General features: G+C 35.1%; 1 protein-coding gene across 3 annotated transcripts in view; it reads left to right on the forward strand.

The window, feature by feature from the left end:
- The window catches only part of lepr (leptin receptor), a 46425-nt gene extending 27357 nt beyond the window's left edge, over window positions 1–19068 (forward strand). For all 3 annotated transcript variants that reach the window (XM_079884726.1, XM_079884725.1, XM_079884724.1), the window contains 15 exons: window positions 99–277; window positions 4305–4447; window positions 4661–4799; window positions 7501–7773; window positions 7872–7977; window positions 8066–8301; window positions 8705–8856; window positions 9192–9345; window positions 12148–12233; window positions 12348–12564; window positions 12948–13151; window positions 13883–13960; window positions 14233–14326; window positions 17563–17638; window positions 18201–19068. In XM_079884726.1, coding sequence (XP_079740852.1) covers window positions 99–277; window positions 4305–4447; window positions 4661–4799; window positions 7501–7773; window positions 7872–7977; window positions 8066–8301; window positions 8705–8856; window positions 9192–9345; window positions 12148–12233; window positions 12348–12564; window positions 12948–13151; window positions 13883–13960; window positions 14233–14326; window positions 17563–17638; window positions 18201–18944 — 2881 coding nt within the window. In that variant the 3' untranslated portion in view covers window positions 18945–19068. The remainder of the gene's footprint in view (window positions 1–98; window positions 278–4304; window positions 4448–4660; window positions 4800–7500; window positions 7774–7871; window positions 7978–8065; window positions 8302–8704; window positions 8857–9191; window positions 9346–12147; window positions 12234–12347; window positions 12565–12947; window positions 13152–13882; window positions 13961–14232; window positions 14327–17562; window positions 17639–18200) is intronic.
- The last annotated feature ends 314 nt before the right edge of the window (window positions 19069–19382 follow it).

Consider the following 19382-nt stretch of genomic DNA (forward strand, 5'->3'; position numbering starts at 1 on the left):
AATTTATGTTGTCTAAGAGTGCCTAGGAGTCTTATTGTAGTTTTGTGGGTACAAAATAAGCCTTAATGATTGCTTACCTTTTATGTTTTTCATTTTAGTCTACAGATGGATATACTTCCAGACAAAAACCATCCTGCTCAGTGTGCCGGGGAAGATACTGCCACGTGCTCCGTCTCTCTTCATGGCAATGATGCAAATGTCTCGTTGACCCTCAGTATATCTGTGAATGGGACTACTGCACTGTCACTGAAGATGCAAATCAGCACATATAATCTAAGTAAGAATTTCATTTTGATTTATAGTTATTTAAAGATTTTCATCCATCCATTCATCCAAGTATCATCCATCCACCCGACCCCCCCCCCCCCCCCACACACACACACACACAAACTTGCTATCTCATTTCCTTCTTTCCTATGCATGTTTACTTTGAAAGCTGTAAAGTTACTAGTAATGCTGAGTTTCCTTTTGGCAAAATGCACTGCAGATTCAGGTATTTCATATTTCTACATGTAGGTCTTAAATATGGTCTCATATCACAAACATTTATTGGGGACAACTGCTAAATTCCTTTTATTTAATTTAATAACTCAAGTAGAAATGGGCAAACAATTCAATTACAGTTTATTATTATTGTAAGTGATTATTATTTATGTACTAACCAAAGTAAAATGTTATGGTAATCTGACATAAGTGATCATACAGTCAATCATAATTGTTTTAGTTGTGAAAATATTTTCTGAAGTAAAATGAATCTTCTACAGTCATCTGTATGCGTGATTAAAGCCTAATTGTTACTATGAAACGTGTTAAAAGCATGAGTTCATGGAGACCGATGCCAGGGCAACAGGTGTTTTATTAGGGTGTGTTTGTTCTTTGGGCCGAATAATACACATCTCTCTCAAGTGGTTTTCCAGGCAATGGATTGAAATGGAATTTCACAATGGCATGGTTAATTGACTTAGAGGTCCAAAACTTAAGTCAAGCTCTTTATTGTCATTGTACTGGTACAATGAGATTGTTTACCAAAGCCACATAATGTAACATTTAAATTAGTTAAATTTTAAAGCAAGGCCATTACCATGTCTTGAACATTTGGGTGACACCAAAGTTTTTTTGTTTTGTTTTTTGGTCTTTTATTTATTTATTTATTTATTTTTATTTAAAGAAATTAAATAATTAAAGTATTAAAAGGGATTTTGCACTTGAACAAACAATAACAATTGTCGAATATTCTCATAAGAGCAGTAACATCCTAAGTGAACTTAAAGAGTTGTGAGAAAATGAGATGCGTGTCAGATCCGCGTCATGTGCAGCAGCGGCAGATCTTAAAGTGACAGCAGCCTAATAAACCTTTTACCATTTGCTGTGATGTCTGTCATTAATGTTAATCAAAGAACAAATGTAACAGAAAATTCTAGCTTTAATAATTATAATTTTTAATTTATAATTTATGCAGTTAACACTGGAGTGTGTGACAACTTTTCAATTTCTGTATATTTACCTGTTAGACCGGTAGGAAGGTCACAGGTAAATATGGCATTTATTATAATGAGTTTATGTGAAGATTGTTTTAAGTTCACTTAAATTAAAAGTTTTTTTAAGCATAATAAATGTTGAAATTGATAGCTTTCAATTATACTGTATTGTTGAGTGTCTATCATTTAAAAAAAATGAATTTCATAAAGATATCAGTACCATTATTAGTATCAGTGATACTGGCCATCATTTATCAAAAAAATAAAATGCCATTGCAACAGATATTTAAAATATCCTGCCTTAAGTTGTTTCTACATTAATTTGGAGAGTAAATGTGAAATTATTACAATATAAAAATATTAAAAACTCTGATGTTTTTAATCGCGATTAATTACAGAAAAAAATGTGTATACATATATGAAAAAATATATATACATATATGAACAGCTATATATAGACTGTAGCCTATTCTTAGACCTTGCTTTAAAGGTTCACATTATATACAGTATAATACTTTCTCAAGTATTTAACAACAGAAAGTGCACAGTCCACTTCATGACACTGTTTTTCATATTTAACACTGCAAATTCTATTGTATAAAGTGCAATATAAATAAACATAATGTGACTTGACTGGAGTATCGAATTGCAGAGCTGGTGCAAACATTTCCATATTGCTATGATCAGATGCTTTCTTAACTGCTGTTTTCTCACCGCTGTTATTTTTGTTGCATGTTTATTTTGTTATTGAGAGGAAAGCGTGCAGCACATATTTACATAGTCATCTAACCGTTACTATCAGCAGCGTGGATGACGTCGGGATGTTATTTGAGCTCTTATTCAGTGTGTTTCCTGATTATTGGATTATGGCATGGTTTATTTTGCAAACAACATGACTCTTGTCAATCTCCTTAGTGCCTTCATTATAGTGGAAGTTAAACTGAGTCCACACTTCTGCTCTGTACTCTGCTGTGGGAGCTGGTATAATTATTTTGTCTTCCGTTGGTGGCAGCTAGTGAGCTGGGTTTGCTAATGCTAACGTTAGCAGTGCATCCTTGCGCTTTTCCCTGTTACATTTTATGTTCAGATATAACAACAATGGCATCTAGCGGTCGAGGTTCCACTGCCACGAATCTTGAATATAAACAAAAATATATATATATCATTACAGATTTTTAGGAATTGGCAAACATAATATCACAATATTCTCGTGTAGGCCTATCAATATTTTCTTATACCCCTAAGCCAAAAATCTTGACCAGCAGCTGTCAAGGAAAATAAAATACACAAAACTATAAAAACATCAAAAACATCACATTCACTGAAATTTAAGTCGTTATTCACCGAAAGTCTTGCTTGACGGACATGGTCACCATTTAATTTCATTGTATGGATTAGACATTCTGCAAAATAACCATGGAGCAAAGAAAGTACCAACATGAAGGCGCGTAAATTATGACAGAATTGTCTTTTATTTTGCTGAATTTCTCTTTAAAATGAAAATAATTGAAATGTTATATAATGTGTCTTTGTTAAACAATCTTGTTGTACCTGTACAATAATAATAAATTATATCCAAAGCTTAATTTCTTGGGTGAACGATTCTTTAAGGTGTAATGTCAAGAGAACAAGTTGTCCTGACATTTTCACTTCCTTTCTTTCTTTGAAGTACATTGAACGTGTGCTGGAAAGAAGTACATGAGAAAAATCATTAAATTAATAAAAAGTCCAATCAATGTAAGCCTATTTGTATTAAATGCAACAGCAGAAGCCATTTACTTTATAATATGTTAGTGTCAGTGAGGTGGTGTTTTTAGAAGATAATGCCTGTTAATAAAGACTGCCTCAACTGATTGCTAATAATGGTATTGCCATTATTGAAATAAAGAAAATTGCTTAACCCCTTTTTTTTTTTTTTTTTTTACAAAGCAGTGGCTGCTGAGGCCATCTTGTTCTAGACAGACTTAAATGCTGTCTGCAGAACAAAATAATATTTGAATGTGAACAACAGATACATGTACTGTATGTTTTTAACTAAACCATACTAGCAAAAGGAAAACCATGGATTTGTTCTTAGTTTTACTCTCATACTATCTTAAAGAAATTCAGAAGTTCACCCAAAAATGAACATTTGGTACTAAAAATCATCTTTAGTGCTCTACCGGATGGCCTGAGGTTTGAGTAAATTAACAGCAAATTTTCATTTTTGGGTGAACTAGCCTACTCCTTAAATGTTGATCACATACTCTCTTGATGTCTCTGAATGGTTCACATTGGCCAGGCCTTTGTTGAATGAATGAATTTTAATTTCACGTGGAATTGGTTTCCATTTGCTGAAGATGATGCCAGTCTTCGAAAAATGGGGATTCCCCTTCGAAACTGTGGAGTGTAACAATGTTAAACTGGTGATTTTTGCCTAATTCACACCCTCCACCACTTTTTCACATAATGCAATGTGTGGATTCCCGACCCTCAGATAACGTTCGAAGACACTCTCAAAAACAATATCTCATAAGGATGATTAAAAAATAAAATTATGATACATCATGAGACAGTGTTCTATCTTTAGGATGTCTAGACATAGAAAGGGTGTTGGCCTTACAGGCTTTACTAGTTGTTGTTTTTTCAAGAACTTTTCTGTGATCTGCGAAGTACATGAAGTAAATTATTCATCAGTATTACTTATATTTAATGAACATGATGGTTGATCACTATCACCCATAACAACTGTACAAATAAAATGATATATATATTTATATATAAAATCATTTATTTTCTTTGCAAATAATAACAATTTAATATATTGTGAATTTCTGCCTTTCACAGGAAGACCAGACCCACCTGTCAATCTGCATTACAATGTGACAACAGAAGGCAAAGTCATTTTCAGATGGAGTGGTACACAACCTGACAGTGATGCCATAAACTATGAGATCCGATACTCCAATTCCTTGCTTCAGCAGTGGGAGGTAATTGGACTCATTTGTCGGTCTGATGAATATGTTGAAATGGCATTACAAAGTAATGTTTGTGAGAACTATGTAAAAATATACATTATGCACATCTTTGGTTAGTTTTTGTTCTTTTTTTTATTTTTAACTAAAATCATTATTTCATGTAAAATGCCAATGCAATTGAACCTTCACAGTGTGAATGGATCGTATGAACTGTGGCTCTTTTAGGTGGTGAAGGTCAGAGGTCGCTCATGGGTGGCTCTGAATGAGCTCAGTTCTGGGATCAGATACATAGTCCACGTGCGCTGCCAAAACTACTTAAGGTACTGGAGTGAATGGAGCCAACCTTTCTCTTTCGCACTAGATGGTAAGGATCTGTAGTACAGAAGAACTTTACATACTACTTCCCTTCATGCTGTATGTTTATACATTTGAGTAATAAATTAATTTAGGTCTGTAATCAAAGACCCCCTCCCTTTTAATGACTCATCAGGTATAGGCAATGAGTAAATTAATGCAAATACTGACATTTGTGAAAGAGTACTTAAAATGTTGCTGCCTGATATTCTCAACCACAGAGTGCACAGGTTGAGACTTTTACCCTTACATTAGCGGCTTTTAGTGTACGTCAGACTTCATGCAAATGAGTGCTTTTGCTGTTCCAGTTAGATGTATCTTTCAGAGAGATCCATTGTCTTCTCTAAGCCTCCATGTTAAGAGTTTAATGTTTGATAATTACATTCATATCTACTCTTTGCTATTTTAAATCTGAATAATACTTTGGCTTGTTGCTATGCACACACAATATCTCCTTGATTTGTTCTCTAAAAGATGCATCTAATTCACTGTCCATTTTCAGAATTAATTACCATGGTAAACAATGTTCAATGTTTTATAAAAGCATTAATATGCCATTTACTTAGCAAACTGAGGCCAGGCATTGCATTTGCCAAGGTATAGGGTATGTGCATACTTATTAATATTAAAGCAGATGTACACTAGGGTTTGTGCACTATTGAAATGTACATATTTTAATCATGAAAACTCTCGAAATAGTTTTAGCATGTTATTGAACATGGCAATGTTAATGTATTTGGTCTTGGTGGACTAGATGTGCTACATGTATGGACTTGCTACTGCTAATAGATACACAGACACACTGCTGTGATTATGGAAGATTTGCTGCTGCATGAATAGACATACATAAACCACAGATCTAGGCAGGTGGAGCTATGGGAGGTGGAAGGTTTCAGTGGAACTGTTACAGGACTAGCAAGCAAGCAATGTCATTGGCTGCAGCAGGATCAGCAGAGGCCAATCAGCTTGTGTCATGCAGTAATGATGTGATTGTAGATCGCATGTAAAGGATCTATCAGCCTGCGCCTCTTGAGTTTCATGACTGAACTAGATATATAAACCAAATTTAATGTCAAAATGGTGTTAACAAGGTTGGATGTGTGCATGTCCAAAGTCCCCAGTTTAAAATAAGTTACAATAGACTTTTATTCATTCACTTCTCCCATAGACATCAGTGTTTATATCTGAACTAAGTGTTTAATGAACTTTTATCCCAGTTCTTCTGTGATAAAATGAATATTTGTAACACAGAAATAACGGTACTGTGTTGAAAAGACTGTTTGTGAAGCTGTTTCATGTACATGACAGACTCTTTTACATGACAACTGCTTTCTCTGGCTCAGCCGCAGCACCAACGTAGCTCTGAATGTTTCGGTGTTTTAACAGTTCTTCATGTAGCTCTAGATAAGAATAAAGTCATGTATTATAAATGTTTATGAGGCCAGAGTATGTACTGACCATGAGTGCTTTTACTATGTCATCATTAGGTTTGTTATAGTCATTTTTAAATTCCTCCTTGTAAATAGTTTGTTGCTAAAAGCCTTCATAATTCAAATGGAACACCAGGTTGCATATTAAAAGTCTCAGGCCAAAAAATATCCTTAAATTCATTGAAGTTGAATGTGAGCACTGAATGCGTCTTTAGAGGCTGTACAGGGGTAAAATGGCTAAAAGGATACATACTGATTCATACTCAAGTTTTAAGAAGCATAAAATGCATCTCAACTCCTGTGAGTTTTTGTAAAAGGTTAGAACATGGCTTAAACGTGTGCACACACACCTGTACACACAAGCACACCTTACCTTAGAATGACTCAGTATTATGAAATAAGCATTTTTTTGTAACCTGAATGAAGAAACTTGAGATGAACTGTTAAGATATAAACCCTCCCCCATGGTAGAATAATGTTTAATTTATCTGTAGCCAAATTCTGACACTAATCAGGTGGGTGTTTTTTCTGTCTTGTCTTGCTATTAAAATACCCACACCACATTGGTGCCAATGAATAATATTAGATTAGTTATAACAATTGAGTGCTGTATCCAGTCTTGAGATACTGCTGCCAACTAATGCTGCACTTAGAGCTGTCTGCATATTAGATAATGTTTAAACCATTTCAGCTTGATTTAACCTCATGATACAGCCATGAAAGACTGGATTCTGTCTCTGTTTTCCTCCTTGGATAATTTTTTTTTTCTGATATCTCAGTTGGGTTGTATATTTTCAGAATCCATGCTGTGCAAGTCACCATGGCAACTAAGCTTCAGGTTGTTGACTAGCATTACAATAAAACAGCTTTCTCATTTCTGCAAGGGACCAAGATGGGAAGGGGGGAAAATAAGAATCAATACAAGGGTGAATCTCGTAACACCTGTCAGGAACATGTCCAGGTTATTTTTCCATCTTAAAATCAAAAGAAACATTTGGTAACACTTTCAATGAAGCCTGTATTTATAATGCATTATTAGGGAATTCTTAATGCATTATAATACATGCATAATGCCATACAAACAACCTTATAATATGACAGTTGTACAACAGTTACAATACATTATAATACTTACCTATAGAGTACAATGCATTATAACACCAGATGAAGCCTACATTTATATGTATCATAAGAGTGAAAATGAAACCAGACATGTTTTTGGTTTATTTATTTGTATGTGTAATGCTCAAAACACTCACTATCTTTTTCTGCTCCTCAAAGTCAGTTACATCCCTGCTGAAGTCTTCACGACGCCCGGTTCAGAAGTAACGGTTTATGCCGTCTTTCACAACCGCAGCTGGAGTGCGAGGAAAGCTGTGTGGTATCTAAATGGGCAAAAGAAGATTCCGGAAAGCCAGTACAGGGTGATCAACTATCAGGTCAGCGCAGTCACTCTGAAGGTAGATGAACCCGGGTTTGATACTCTGATGTGCTGCCAACAGTTGGTAGAGAGGGTCAACTGCAGCATCCCCTATGCCAAAATATACACAGAAGGTGGGCTATGAATTATGGAGGACATCTTTATCCAGACAGTTAATCCAATTTTGCTTGTTTGAAAAGCTAGATCATTTAAAATGGGCTCTTTTCTTCAGGGAGTTTTAATGCAGATATTACCTGCGAAAGCAAGATTTCAAAGGTGGACACCATGGCCTGTAAGTGGAATAATAGTGTTTGGGCGCAGGTCAGACCCCTTTACAGGTATGAACACAATCATTGCTCATCCGTTTTCTATTCTTGTCAGATTGTTTGCTGCACGGATGCTAAAGATCTTACATTTTTGTTATAGACAATATAACGTTTTATCAAACGGTACATGTGAAACCATAGCAAAGACGCAGGGCAGTGAAGAAGCTGAAGAAAACATGTCTTTGGTAAAGGAGTGCCCACTTGATGCAGAAGACCACAAAAAATGCAATTTAAGCGGCCTTAGCCTGTTTCGTTGCCACAAAATCTGGTTGGAAGTGGAAGGAGGGCGTGGCAAAGTGAGATCACTTCCTGTCAATGTTTTACCCTTTGACTATGGTGAGTTCCAAAGATTTCCAGCAGCATTCTGATCCAATCTTAAGTTATAAGTATTCTGTTGGTTTTCAATTACAGACTGAATTGCTGTCTGACAAATGAAACTGGAATCTTTCACTGAAAATTAAATATATCAATATAATATTATATATTAGTTTTAATTAAATATAAGTGTATTTTGAAATGTAAATATAATTAAATATATCTATCTACCTATCTCTCTCTCTCTCTCTCTCTCTATATATATATATACTGTATATATACAAATATAAAAATGTGTATATATATATATATTTTTTTAATGTCTCTGCTATCACTTTTAATTAGTTTAAGGCATCCTATTCTTGCCACTGTATTCACGTTGCAAACTGAGATGAATAACAATTTCCCTCTGTGTTTTTCAAAGTGAAACCATCTCCTCCCTCATTCCTTGAAGCGATCACTTTGCCAAACAAAACCTTGAGCGTAAAGTGGGGACATCTCATTTCACCTGTATACGACATGCAGTATGAGCTGCGCTTCGTGGCTTTGCGTGGGATGGCAAATGTGCAATGGGAGGTAGGAAGAAGTTTTTGGAAGATGGGGTCTTAGGTGGACAATGAAACCAGACAGCTGAAGTAAATATATTTTAGCTAATGCTTCATGCATAGTGCGCCATCACAGGGGGAAGGCAGTGAAGTACGGTGGTCTGATCTGTTTATCTGTAATTGAGATGTTTCGGATTGAAATGATAAGCTAAACTGATCCTAAATGAATAAATCAAAGTTAAACGTTCCTCTTCTTATGCCCACCAAACTTCTTAGAACTTAATTTTCAATTGATCCTTTTTAGATTTCAAAAGGAAGATGGTTATATTCTGTACTAATGTCTTCAGTTTTCTGTGGCATTTACAGGTCATCCGTTCTCTATCGATAGAACAGGCAGAGATTCCGCTTGAAGATTCCTGTGTTCAGTTTAAAGTAGAAGTTCGCTGTAAAAGACTGAATGGCTCTGGATACTGGAGTGACTGGAGCAGCAGTCACACTTCGATTGTTTACAACAGGAAAGGTAAAGCTATCAATATAGTTCTGCTACTATTATTTATGTTATACAGAAGCCTTAATTTTCTCCTAATCTCAACAAAGCAACAGCTATTAATTGCTCACCATCTCTCGTCATTCGCAAACCATTTATCTGTCAAACATCATTCTATAACCATGCAGACATCCTTCGAGCTGGCTGGCAGTGAAATTGACCATATGTTCTTCAAAGTGACTATAGTGTCGACGATAGTGTCATACTCCTCCTCAAATGTCTGAACTATTTCAGCTTGAGTCTCTAGTCAAAGAAATAGCTTTTGTTACCTCCAGATCAAGAAAAACAAGAAAAAACTACTTTTAAATTGAAATCAAGAAAACTGTTTTGTTATGTAGAGATCACAAGGAAATTAAGATTTAAGGAAAACAACTTTTGTTATGTGGAGATCACAAGAAAATTGTCAACATCTTGAAAAAACGTTTGTTGTCTGTTGTAGTCAGTGTATGCTTTTTTCCTGCGAGCTTTTTGTTTTTCTATGGATTTTTTTTTTTTTGCATAGTAAAATAATACCTTTAGTTGTAGTTTGCCTTTTTGACAAATAATTTTGTCAGATAAATACCATAACCAAATTTAGTGTTTTGTTCTTCCCTCATATTTAATATATTAAAAAATATGAAACATCTTCCTTATATTTCGATGGTTTAATCGAACTTGTATGGTCATTAAAAACAAATATCCCCTCGGACATCACTTTTGGCCACTATTGTATAACAAAAAATATATGGAATAGAAATTTGATCTTTTTTTTTTTTAAATCGTTTGTGATGAAACCCACATTACTTTGCCAATATGTATGACAACAGCATAAAAGAAGACCAGACTGGAACTGAAATAAATAAATAAATCAGAAGAAATCATTCTTTCATTTTGGCCTTGGTAGCCCATGTGATTCTTCACTTATTCTGAATACACACCTGCTTTATAATAACCATTTGTATGTACATGAGTCATGAGTACTTTTGTAATTTGTGAGAACTTCATATGAATGAAGTATAAGTGATGTTTACAAGGATGGGCTGATGACAATTTAGAATTTTATTTTATTGCTTTATTTTTGTTGTCAGAAACCCTGAATATAAGTTACTCATCGGTTTAATTTGTTAGTGTGATTGTAATCATTTAAATGACCTTGCATATATTAATTGGCTTTGTCTTCATATTGAAAATGTTTTGAACTGAACAGAGTTACGATAGAAAATCCATTAGGGTTCATGGAAATTGTACCACACATTACCCACCTAAAGTGCAATGCAACTGCTGAGGTGAAGATCAATATGTTCTTACAACACCATTTGTCAGCTCTTCACAAAACCTTTCTAAAATCTTTACGTTGATGCAGAGGTGTCTCCTAGTGCCAGAACTCACGCTGAGACATTTTTCAGAAGAAACTATTGGTAGCAGAGTGTCGTCAGCATTTCAGGGTATAATCACAGTCATTCTTGTCTGGTACAGTAAAGGTGATGATACACAGGGCAACTTTTTGAGCAATGTTGCTGGGCAATGTTGCCATCAACAAGCAACCAGATGAGACACAGGGCCCACGACCAATCTAAATTATCCAGATAGAAATTTTATTGGCCATTTTCAATGGGAAAGTGCCCAAGCAACAATCCGAAAGATTGCCCAGCAACATTGCTCAAAAAGATGCCTTGTGTATCATCACCTTAAGTATGGGGTTGTAGGAATTTGCCATACCTTCTTTCTTAGTTACAAGAATACTTAACTGGAGGTTTGTAGTCAGAAGGTATGCTAGGTGTCAGATAATAGAGAAATATTTCATATGAAAAGCTAGTAAAATTACAAAAAATGTGGCGGTCATAGCCTTGATGACAGCGCTCCAACATACAGTATGGTGAGAGCGATTCATGGCTCATTGTCCTTTCCCGATCCCATTCTTCTCTCTCTTATCCAATTGTTTCCTGTCTTTCTGGGTTTGTCCTTTCCAAATAAAGGCAAAAAGTCCAACTTGATTACTGAATGAAAAATGCTTACTGTGCAATTATGACATTAAATAATTCCATAAGTTGTTTAGTCCTTTTTATGAAGGTTAATTTAAGTTTATTATGCTTATATTAATATTTATTTTATAATGTATAACATTTGTTTAAGAACAATCCAACTATATGAAGGGATCAACAACTTCTATTTAGGTTTGGACTGGGATTTTTGATGGTGGTTAAATAAGTTTTTTTGTGACCATTTCTCATTTCCATTTTTTTCCACTGGTTTATAATTAAACAATTAATTTGAAATTACATTTGAGGTATGCCTATGTACACTACAGTCCAAAACATTTTTTATAGTTACATATTTCTATTTTAAATGAATGCTGTTCGTTGAACTTTCTATTCATCAGAGAATCCTAAAAATATGTAACATATTTTATATATTAAATATATTATGTTTTTTTATATATTAAATATATATTAAATATGTTATAATGTTGTTATATTAAATTGTTTTATATCACAATATTCCTGTTTTTTACTGTATTTTACTGTATTTTTGGTCAAGTAAATGCATCTTTGGTGAGCATAAGAGACTTCTTTTTAAAAAAAACTTTTGATCCCAACCTATACCATTCCCCTCTAATTCATCCATAGTTTCCCCATCCCCTCTTTTCTTTTCTCAAAAGACCAAATATAAAATTGAGACACAATGAGGCATGGTCTATTAAAAAGACCAGACTCTATTTCAGCTTTAATATACCTTTTTGAACATAAGATATAGTGTCCTGGAAATAATCATGACTGTATAGCCTTGTCATTTCAGTACCAGAAATGGGACCAGACTTCTGGCGCGTTCTACAAGAGGATCCTGTTACTAGGAACGTGACAAGTGTCACACTGATCTTTAAGGTTGGTAATAATTGACGTGATTGACTTTCTTTAGCAGCCAAATTATTGTGATATAAAAAAAGTCTTCTGTGTTTGAGCTTGAATTAAATGGTTTTGTTTATTTGTCAATTTTAGCAGCCTGTCCTATCAGGAGATCCATATAGTTGTGTGGAGGGTCTCGTGATTGAACACCAGGCCTCAGGTGGAGCCGTGTGGTCAAAAGAAACAACCTTGGCTCAGTTTCACTCATTCCAGTGGAGGGAGGAAGTGCACACAGTCACTGTAATGTCTCGCAACGCTTTGGGCATCTCTACACGGAATAGCAACATGACGCTGTTACATCAACCCAAACGTGAGCTGACATGCTTCACCCTTCCTATAACATCACACAAAATTCTTTCATATTCAGTCTAATGCATTTTCAATGTTTGATGCGCAAGGAGTTTTGTTTGCCTTCAAACTAAATATGTGTCTATGTATGTGCCTAATGATGGCGTTTTAATTCATCCGGCCCTAAATTTTTGAAGTAACTGTTTTGATAGAAGCTTAATGTTGTTTTGTTGGTGAAATTATTGTTGGGGAAGAAGATTTGGATTAGTTATTACATATATACAATGAAAGATAATAGGATTCTCTGATATTTTGTTCCTGCTTGTTATTATCTGTTCCCGCACATAGAAATAATAAGGTTTCCCCTATTATTTGAATTAATAATGTCCTTCTTTCCTTTTTTAGGACGATGTGTACGTTCGTTCAGCGCAGTTGAAAATGCGAGCTGTCTGCATCTCTCTTGGAGCCTGTTACCTGATCAGCCGGTGCCTCAGTCATTTGTCATCGAATGGTTAGACCTGAACAAAGACCCTAAACAGGACGGATCTCTAACTGAGAGGCTACAGTGGGTCAGAGTTCAGTCCGCATCGAGGGATCTCTCTCTTTGCCGTATGTTATTTTTGTTGATATTTTCAGGGTTTTAGACACATGAATGTCAAGTACTGGAAAGTATGTGAAAACAAACATAGGTCCTTGAAAGTTCTTGTATTAAACAGTAACAACATTTTTAGAGTAGCATTTTGCTTTTACAAAAATTGGCCTTTATGCGCTGCCAATGCCAGAACGAAACAGCGCTACTGACTATTTTGAAGAATGTTGGTAATCAAACAGTTGACAGTCGCCATTGACTTCCATAGTATGGAAAAAGATACTATGGAATTGAATGGCTACCATCAACTGTCTGGTTACCAACATTCTTTAAAATATCTTCTTTTGTGTTCAACAGAAGAAAGAAGCTGAAATGTTTTCAATAATGATTCATGAAAAAGGAAAACAAACCAGTGTGAAATAAAAGTTAAAAGCAGGAATAAGAAAGCTGCAAACTGCATCTCTCCTTCAAACTCGCTCTCTCTCCTCATTGATTTTTTAAAAAGGTCAAATAACCTTTAAATTTGATTTTAGTTGTCGGTATATGCATTAACATTACTGCAGTAATGATAGACACAGGTGCAGTAGGTTTTTGATACTGTCCAGATTGGTAGTAACAAATCCACCTTTATTGTCTTTATTGTGCTTGATATAAAATAAAAGGTGCTTTCATATCAGAAAATGAAACATAAAAAATAGTTTATTCTTAGCAGTAGAAATGATCTATAACAGAATATCTTGTTTTTGTACAGGTCGTTTTTATGGCTCAGAGGAGTTCACATTGTATCCAGTGTTTGTGGATGGTGAGGGGGAGCCGGTTCGATGCACAGGTAGGTTTTATAGCAGTGACAAACAATGCATTGACGTCATCATTTGATCAATTAACCAACTGAAGCCATTTTTTTTACACACATTTGGTGTTTGGCAAGTGGTCCCTGGTTGAAATACATTGTAGTATTATATAAAATATGAATTTATTGACTGACAACTGTGTTCACATTATACAAATAGCTGTCTGAAAAAATTAAAAATGTTCATCTAAAGAAAATACAGGAAAATCATGTTGATTTGAATGTAAGTTGTTTTTTGTTTTGTCTTCCAGCTACTAGAGGCGACCCTGCAGCGTACATACTGCTATTGATCATTGCGTTCCTGTCAGTGGTGCTGTTTGTCACACTCATGATGTCACAAAACCAGTAAGACCTACAACTATCTTCTCATGGTCAAGATAAAGATAGTTAGAGTATCATAGGTTTTGTCTGTGACCCCTAGAGTATCCAGTGAGATACTGCAGGGATCTGCCAAATATCTGATATACTGATTTTGTGAAACTATTAAAATAATTTAGGGCTTTCGATTTAACGTTAATTTAATTAGTTATAGAAAAATAGCGCAAATAAAATTATTTAACGCTTTTAACGCACCCGCCCCACCCCAGAACTACGTAGGTCATCTTTCATACAGTTGATTGGTGATGAACATAAAAAGCAGGGCAACAACTCACTGCTTGATTGAGCCTATCGAATTCAGTTAGAATGCCCCTAAAATTCAAGATATCACGGCAAAAATACCCCTATATGAGTTTTTGTCTTATATTTATATAATATGATATAGTTAACCAATGTCACATGAGTAACAAGCGCAATATTATGAGTGCTGTTTTTGTCCCAAATAAGTGCAAATGTGATATTGATTTTATACAACAGTCCAATAAATAAGAAGTTAATGTTGTGTTATATTTTAGACACAATATTGTCTGTTTTTGCTCAATTTTGCCAATGAAAATATTACCTGTAAAGCCAGAGCAGAACTGTTGTGTGTCTCCGAGCAACACAGCGGTGTTTCCTTTCTGAATGAATCTGCGTTTTGAGCTAATCAATCTGGTGAACCAATGACTCAATGGCCCATTTGAAAAGAGAGCCATTTACTTAAAGAAATAGTTCACTTAAAAATGAAAATTCTGTCATCATTTACTCACCCTCAGTTGTTTCAAACCTGTATGAATTTCTTTCTTCTGCTGAACACAAAAGAAGATATTTTGAAGAATGTCGGTAACCAGACAGTTGATGGACTCCATTGACTTCCATAGTAGGAAAAAAAATACTATGGAAGTCAATGGGGTACATATTAACTGTCTGGTTACCGACATTCTTCAGCAGAAGAAAGAAATTCATAGCCTGGTAAAAACCAGACCATTCTCAGTAGTAACTGAGTTATGGTCTGGCAAAGCTTCATTAATAACTCATTTCCAAAGGGGCGTCACCAACGGACGTCGCTCAAATGCCTCTGGGCGCAATTGGATAGACCTAAAACCAATCAGAGTGATTGTCATCGTGTAAAGCCATATGCTGCGTCCCAATTCGCCTAAGTTACACTACGCCATAAAAGTATGTACTCTTTTTGTGAAGAAAAGGTATTTACTTTTGAATGTGTAGCAAAACAGTAGGCAAGCTTTGGGACATACTACTTCGTCATCTTTATCGGACGGATCTGTCGTGTGCATCCTGTCATGTAAACTGCCCTGTCAATCATCTTGTCACAGTTAAAATCATCTATTAAATCTAATTTAATTTCCTACCGTTTCGGAGAGAAATGTAGTAGCACGTTCATCTGCCAGTGGGTCTTTCATGGAGACTGTCCTCATGTGTTTGCAATTTGAATATAATAATGCATTTAAAAGTTGAACGGACGTCGCTCAAATGCCTCTGGGCGCAATTGGATAGACCTAAAACCAATCAGAGCGATCGTCATCTTGTAAAGCCCGCCTCAACGTTTCTGATTGGTGCCGCGATTTCGACGGATTAGAAATGGGCTTGAATGAGCTCTTTGCCAGACTACTTGCAGAACAAATCTAAATTTGCCGGAAGTTGTCTGGGTTTTCCCAGGCTAAGAAATTCATAGAGGTTTGAAACAACTTGAGGGTGAGTAAATGATGACAGAATTTTCATTTGTAAGGGAACTATTCCTTTAATTCCTGAATGAATCAGCCAATTGAACGAATCGAATGAATGAATAACTCAACGACTGACTCATTTAGACAATTACTGCCACCTACTTGCAGTTTAAATTTCTCAATTTCTTATTTAGAGTATCCATTCATTAAAAAAAAAAAATCATATTTTGGGAATAGTTTGCCCAAAAATGAAAATTCTGTTTATTTACTCACCATCATGTATGTCTTTCCTTAGTTTGCGGAACATAAACAAAGATATTTTCAAGAATGTTGGTAACCAAACTGTTTTGGTCTGTTGAATCAAATAAAAATGTTCTTTCTAAAACTAATTTTTGTAATGTCTATTTGATGATTTTCTCATTTAACACAACAATGATTTTAAATGACCTTTTGGAGGTAATTTCTCATCCAAATTTGTTGTTCGATTAATTTCCATAATTACAACATTTATAAGCATTTCTTTTTTTATCTAATTAATTACATGATGTGCCAATTAATTAATCTAAAAAATGTTATTGCTTGACAGCCAAAATCATTAAATCAAAATATATTAACTTCATACCAAATCTAAGTTAAGTTAAAAAGCTTAAAGGTTAGATAAATGTTTTGTTCACATAAAAATTAATTTAAGGTTAAATTATAATGTGCAGTAATTATATATGACTCAATAGTAAGTATTTAATTGCTTTTCAATGCAACTATCATGACAAAGTATGTACCGGTACTGTAAATGCATGAATATCCATACCATGTTATTATAGCCTGGGAGCTTTAATGCAACATTCAGTTAGTGCTCTGCTGCTCTATTCACCAATGGATAATGGATAAATAAGGCTAAAAAACTGGCCTGACAGAAAAATCAGTCAAATCAGATTATAAAATCACAGACCATCTGTTTATATACCTAGGTTACCTTAAAAAAGATTGAATGTGTTTGTTGGAAGCTTCAGTGTATATTGATTTTGTAAGACAAGTTTGAATTAAAGCGAGGCATTGTAAGCTGATTTGAATGGGATTTTGTTTGGTTGTATTGTACAGGACATAACTGGGCTTACAGAGTGAATAAGGAATGTAATGTACATAATCATTCTTTCTTAGCAATGGTGTAGTTTGCTTGAGGGTAAATATTTCACAGATAATTACCAAAGTAACTGATACAATCATATTGCTGCTCATCTGTTTAGACTTGTTCCCCAAAGGATAATATCGTGACTACAGTATGTGTACCACAAAAAGGGACATGCCTATTAAGCCCATTTAAGGAGTGGCAGAAGTGCAAATTCATTTTTATTTATCAAGTTTTTATTTTCTTATGTTTGAGTACAAAATATATTTTGTGCATATATACACACATACATTTACATTACAGTTTAAAAACATTTTCGGCCTGTACATTTTTGAAATGTTTTCGGAAGAAGGCTACATTTGTTTGATCAAAAATTCAGTAATATAATAATCCTATAATCCATCATCTTACAGGATGAGAAAACTCATGTGGAAGGATGTTCCAAATCCCAACAACTGCTCCTGGGCCAAAGGAATGGACTTCAGGCAGGTCAGTGTGACCAACTGTCACATAAACAAATTAGCATCCAGTGACAGAAATTTAAAGCTAAAATGGTCTAATCTTCTGCCTTTCTATTAAGGGCTAAATATATTATTATATTTTAAATGTACAAATGAGAGATGGATCTGAATGGCTTAATTAAGCAGAGTACACAGTTGTTGTTTTTTCATCACATAGAGAACCATTGTTTGTATTGGACCATTGTTTAATTAATAAATTAATTAAATTGACACTTGAATGTTACATACATATTTCAGGCATGTAATGTAATGTAAACATAACACCCCCATTCAATTCAATTAAATAAGCTACAGCTTTCTGTAAAGCTGTTTTGAATGATATGTAATGAAAAAAAGCACTATATAAAAAAATGTGAATGGAACCGAATTGAATAGAAATACAGATCCGTATAAATTCTGAAAAATCTCATCCCTGGTATTTGTGTAAACATTATGCTGCAGGTAAAGCTGATAGGAGAAACTGTTTTAACACATTCAAAATACATCAGTTATCACATTTCCACAACACTTGTGTTTCTTGCTCCTTGCAGATTGACACCATGGAGAACCTGTTCCCTCACTCTGAAGGTCTCACTGCCTGTCCACTGCTGCTGGTCTCTGAGAGCATATGTGAGGTGGAAATCGAGAAATGTCCTCCTCTCATGCCTGAACATGAAAAAGAAAATGAAGTACTCATTTATACCTCTGGAGAACAGGAAACCACAGACTCTGCCCGTCTGGGAGACTCCTCTGAACCTTTATCACTGGAGGCTTCCACTGCCGCTGCTACCCCGGAAACATCAGGCCAGTCCTCAGTGACGTACTCGACCGTTCTCCTCTCCGATCAGCCTGCTCTCCTTCAAAAGCAGCAGGAGAGTCTGAGCAGCTCCAGCGACGAAGGCAACTTCTCTGCCAACAACTCAGACATTTCTGGCTCCTTCCCTGGAGGACTCTGGGACGTGTGCTTGGACAGCACCAATCCTCGCCATTCCAGCTCCTACAACTCCGTGGAAGAGTTCTCGGAAACATCGGAACAAGATTATGAAGCATCGGAAAGCACCGGTGTAGCCAAAGACCTCTACTACCTCGAGATGAATGAGGAGGAGAAGCAGGAAAGAGAAGAGGATATTGAGGAAGCACAGGATGGACAGGATAAGAATGAGGTAGTTATGAGGGTGGACGCCAGGCCTCTTCTGGAAGGCAAAAATTCCACAGCCGTCGATTCCAATAATGTATCTCATAGCATTCCACTTTATCTGCCTCAGTTTCGAACCGAATGCATTAATCCACCCTGAAATAATGAGAACAGCACCACCTGGTGGTAATGTGGGATAATTTTATTCCTCACTGGATGGAAGTTCATAAAATGCCTCAGTGGCTTTCCAACAGGGCTGCAGGATTTGGGGAAAAGAAACCTAATTAAAAAAAAAAAAAAAATTCTGATTGAATTTGTGACTTCTGTTTAAAAAGTGTTTTTTTTTTTTAAAGCTCCAGGCTGAACAATTCGAGGGAAAAAATCGATTTGCAAATTTTGTGATTATACAGTGTGATTATAAAATACAGCATTACTATAAAATTATATATATTTTATTATCAGTTTTTATTAAGATTATTATTACTAAAAGAAAAATACTTGGCAAAATAAAAATATTAATATTGTAATATTTCACTGTAAAATAAAAACATTAAGAAAAAAATATAATAATTATGCCAAAAATTATTTTACAGGATAA

The sequence above is a fragment of the Squalius cephalus genome, assembly GCF_949319135.1.
Source record: "Squalius cephalus genome assembly, chromosome: 10".
Lineage (NCBI taxonomy): Eukaryota > Metazoa > Chordata > Actinopteri > Cypriniformes > Leuciscidae > Squalius > Squalius cephalus.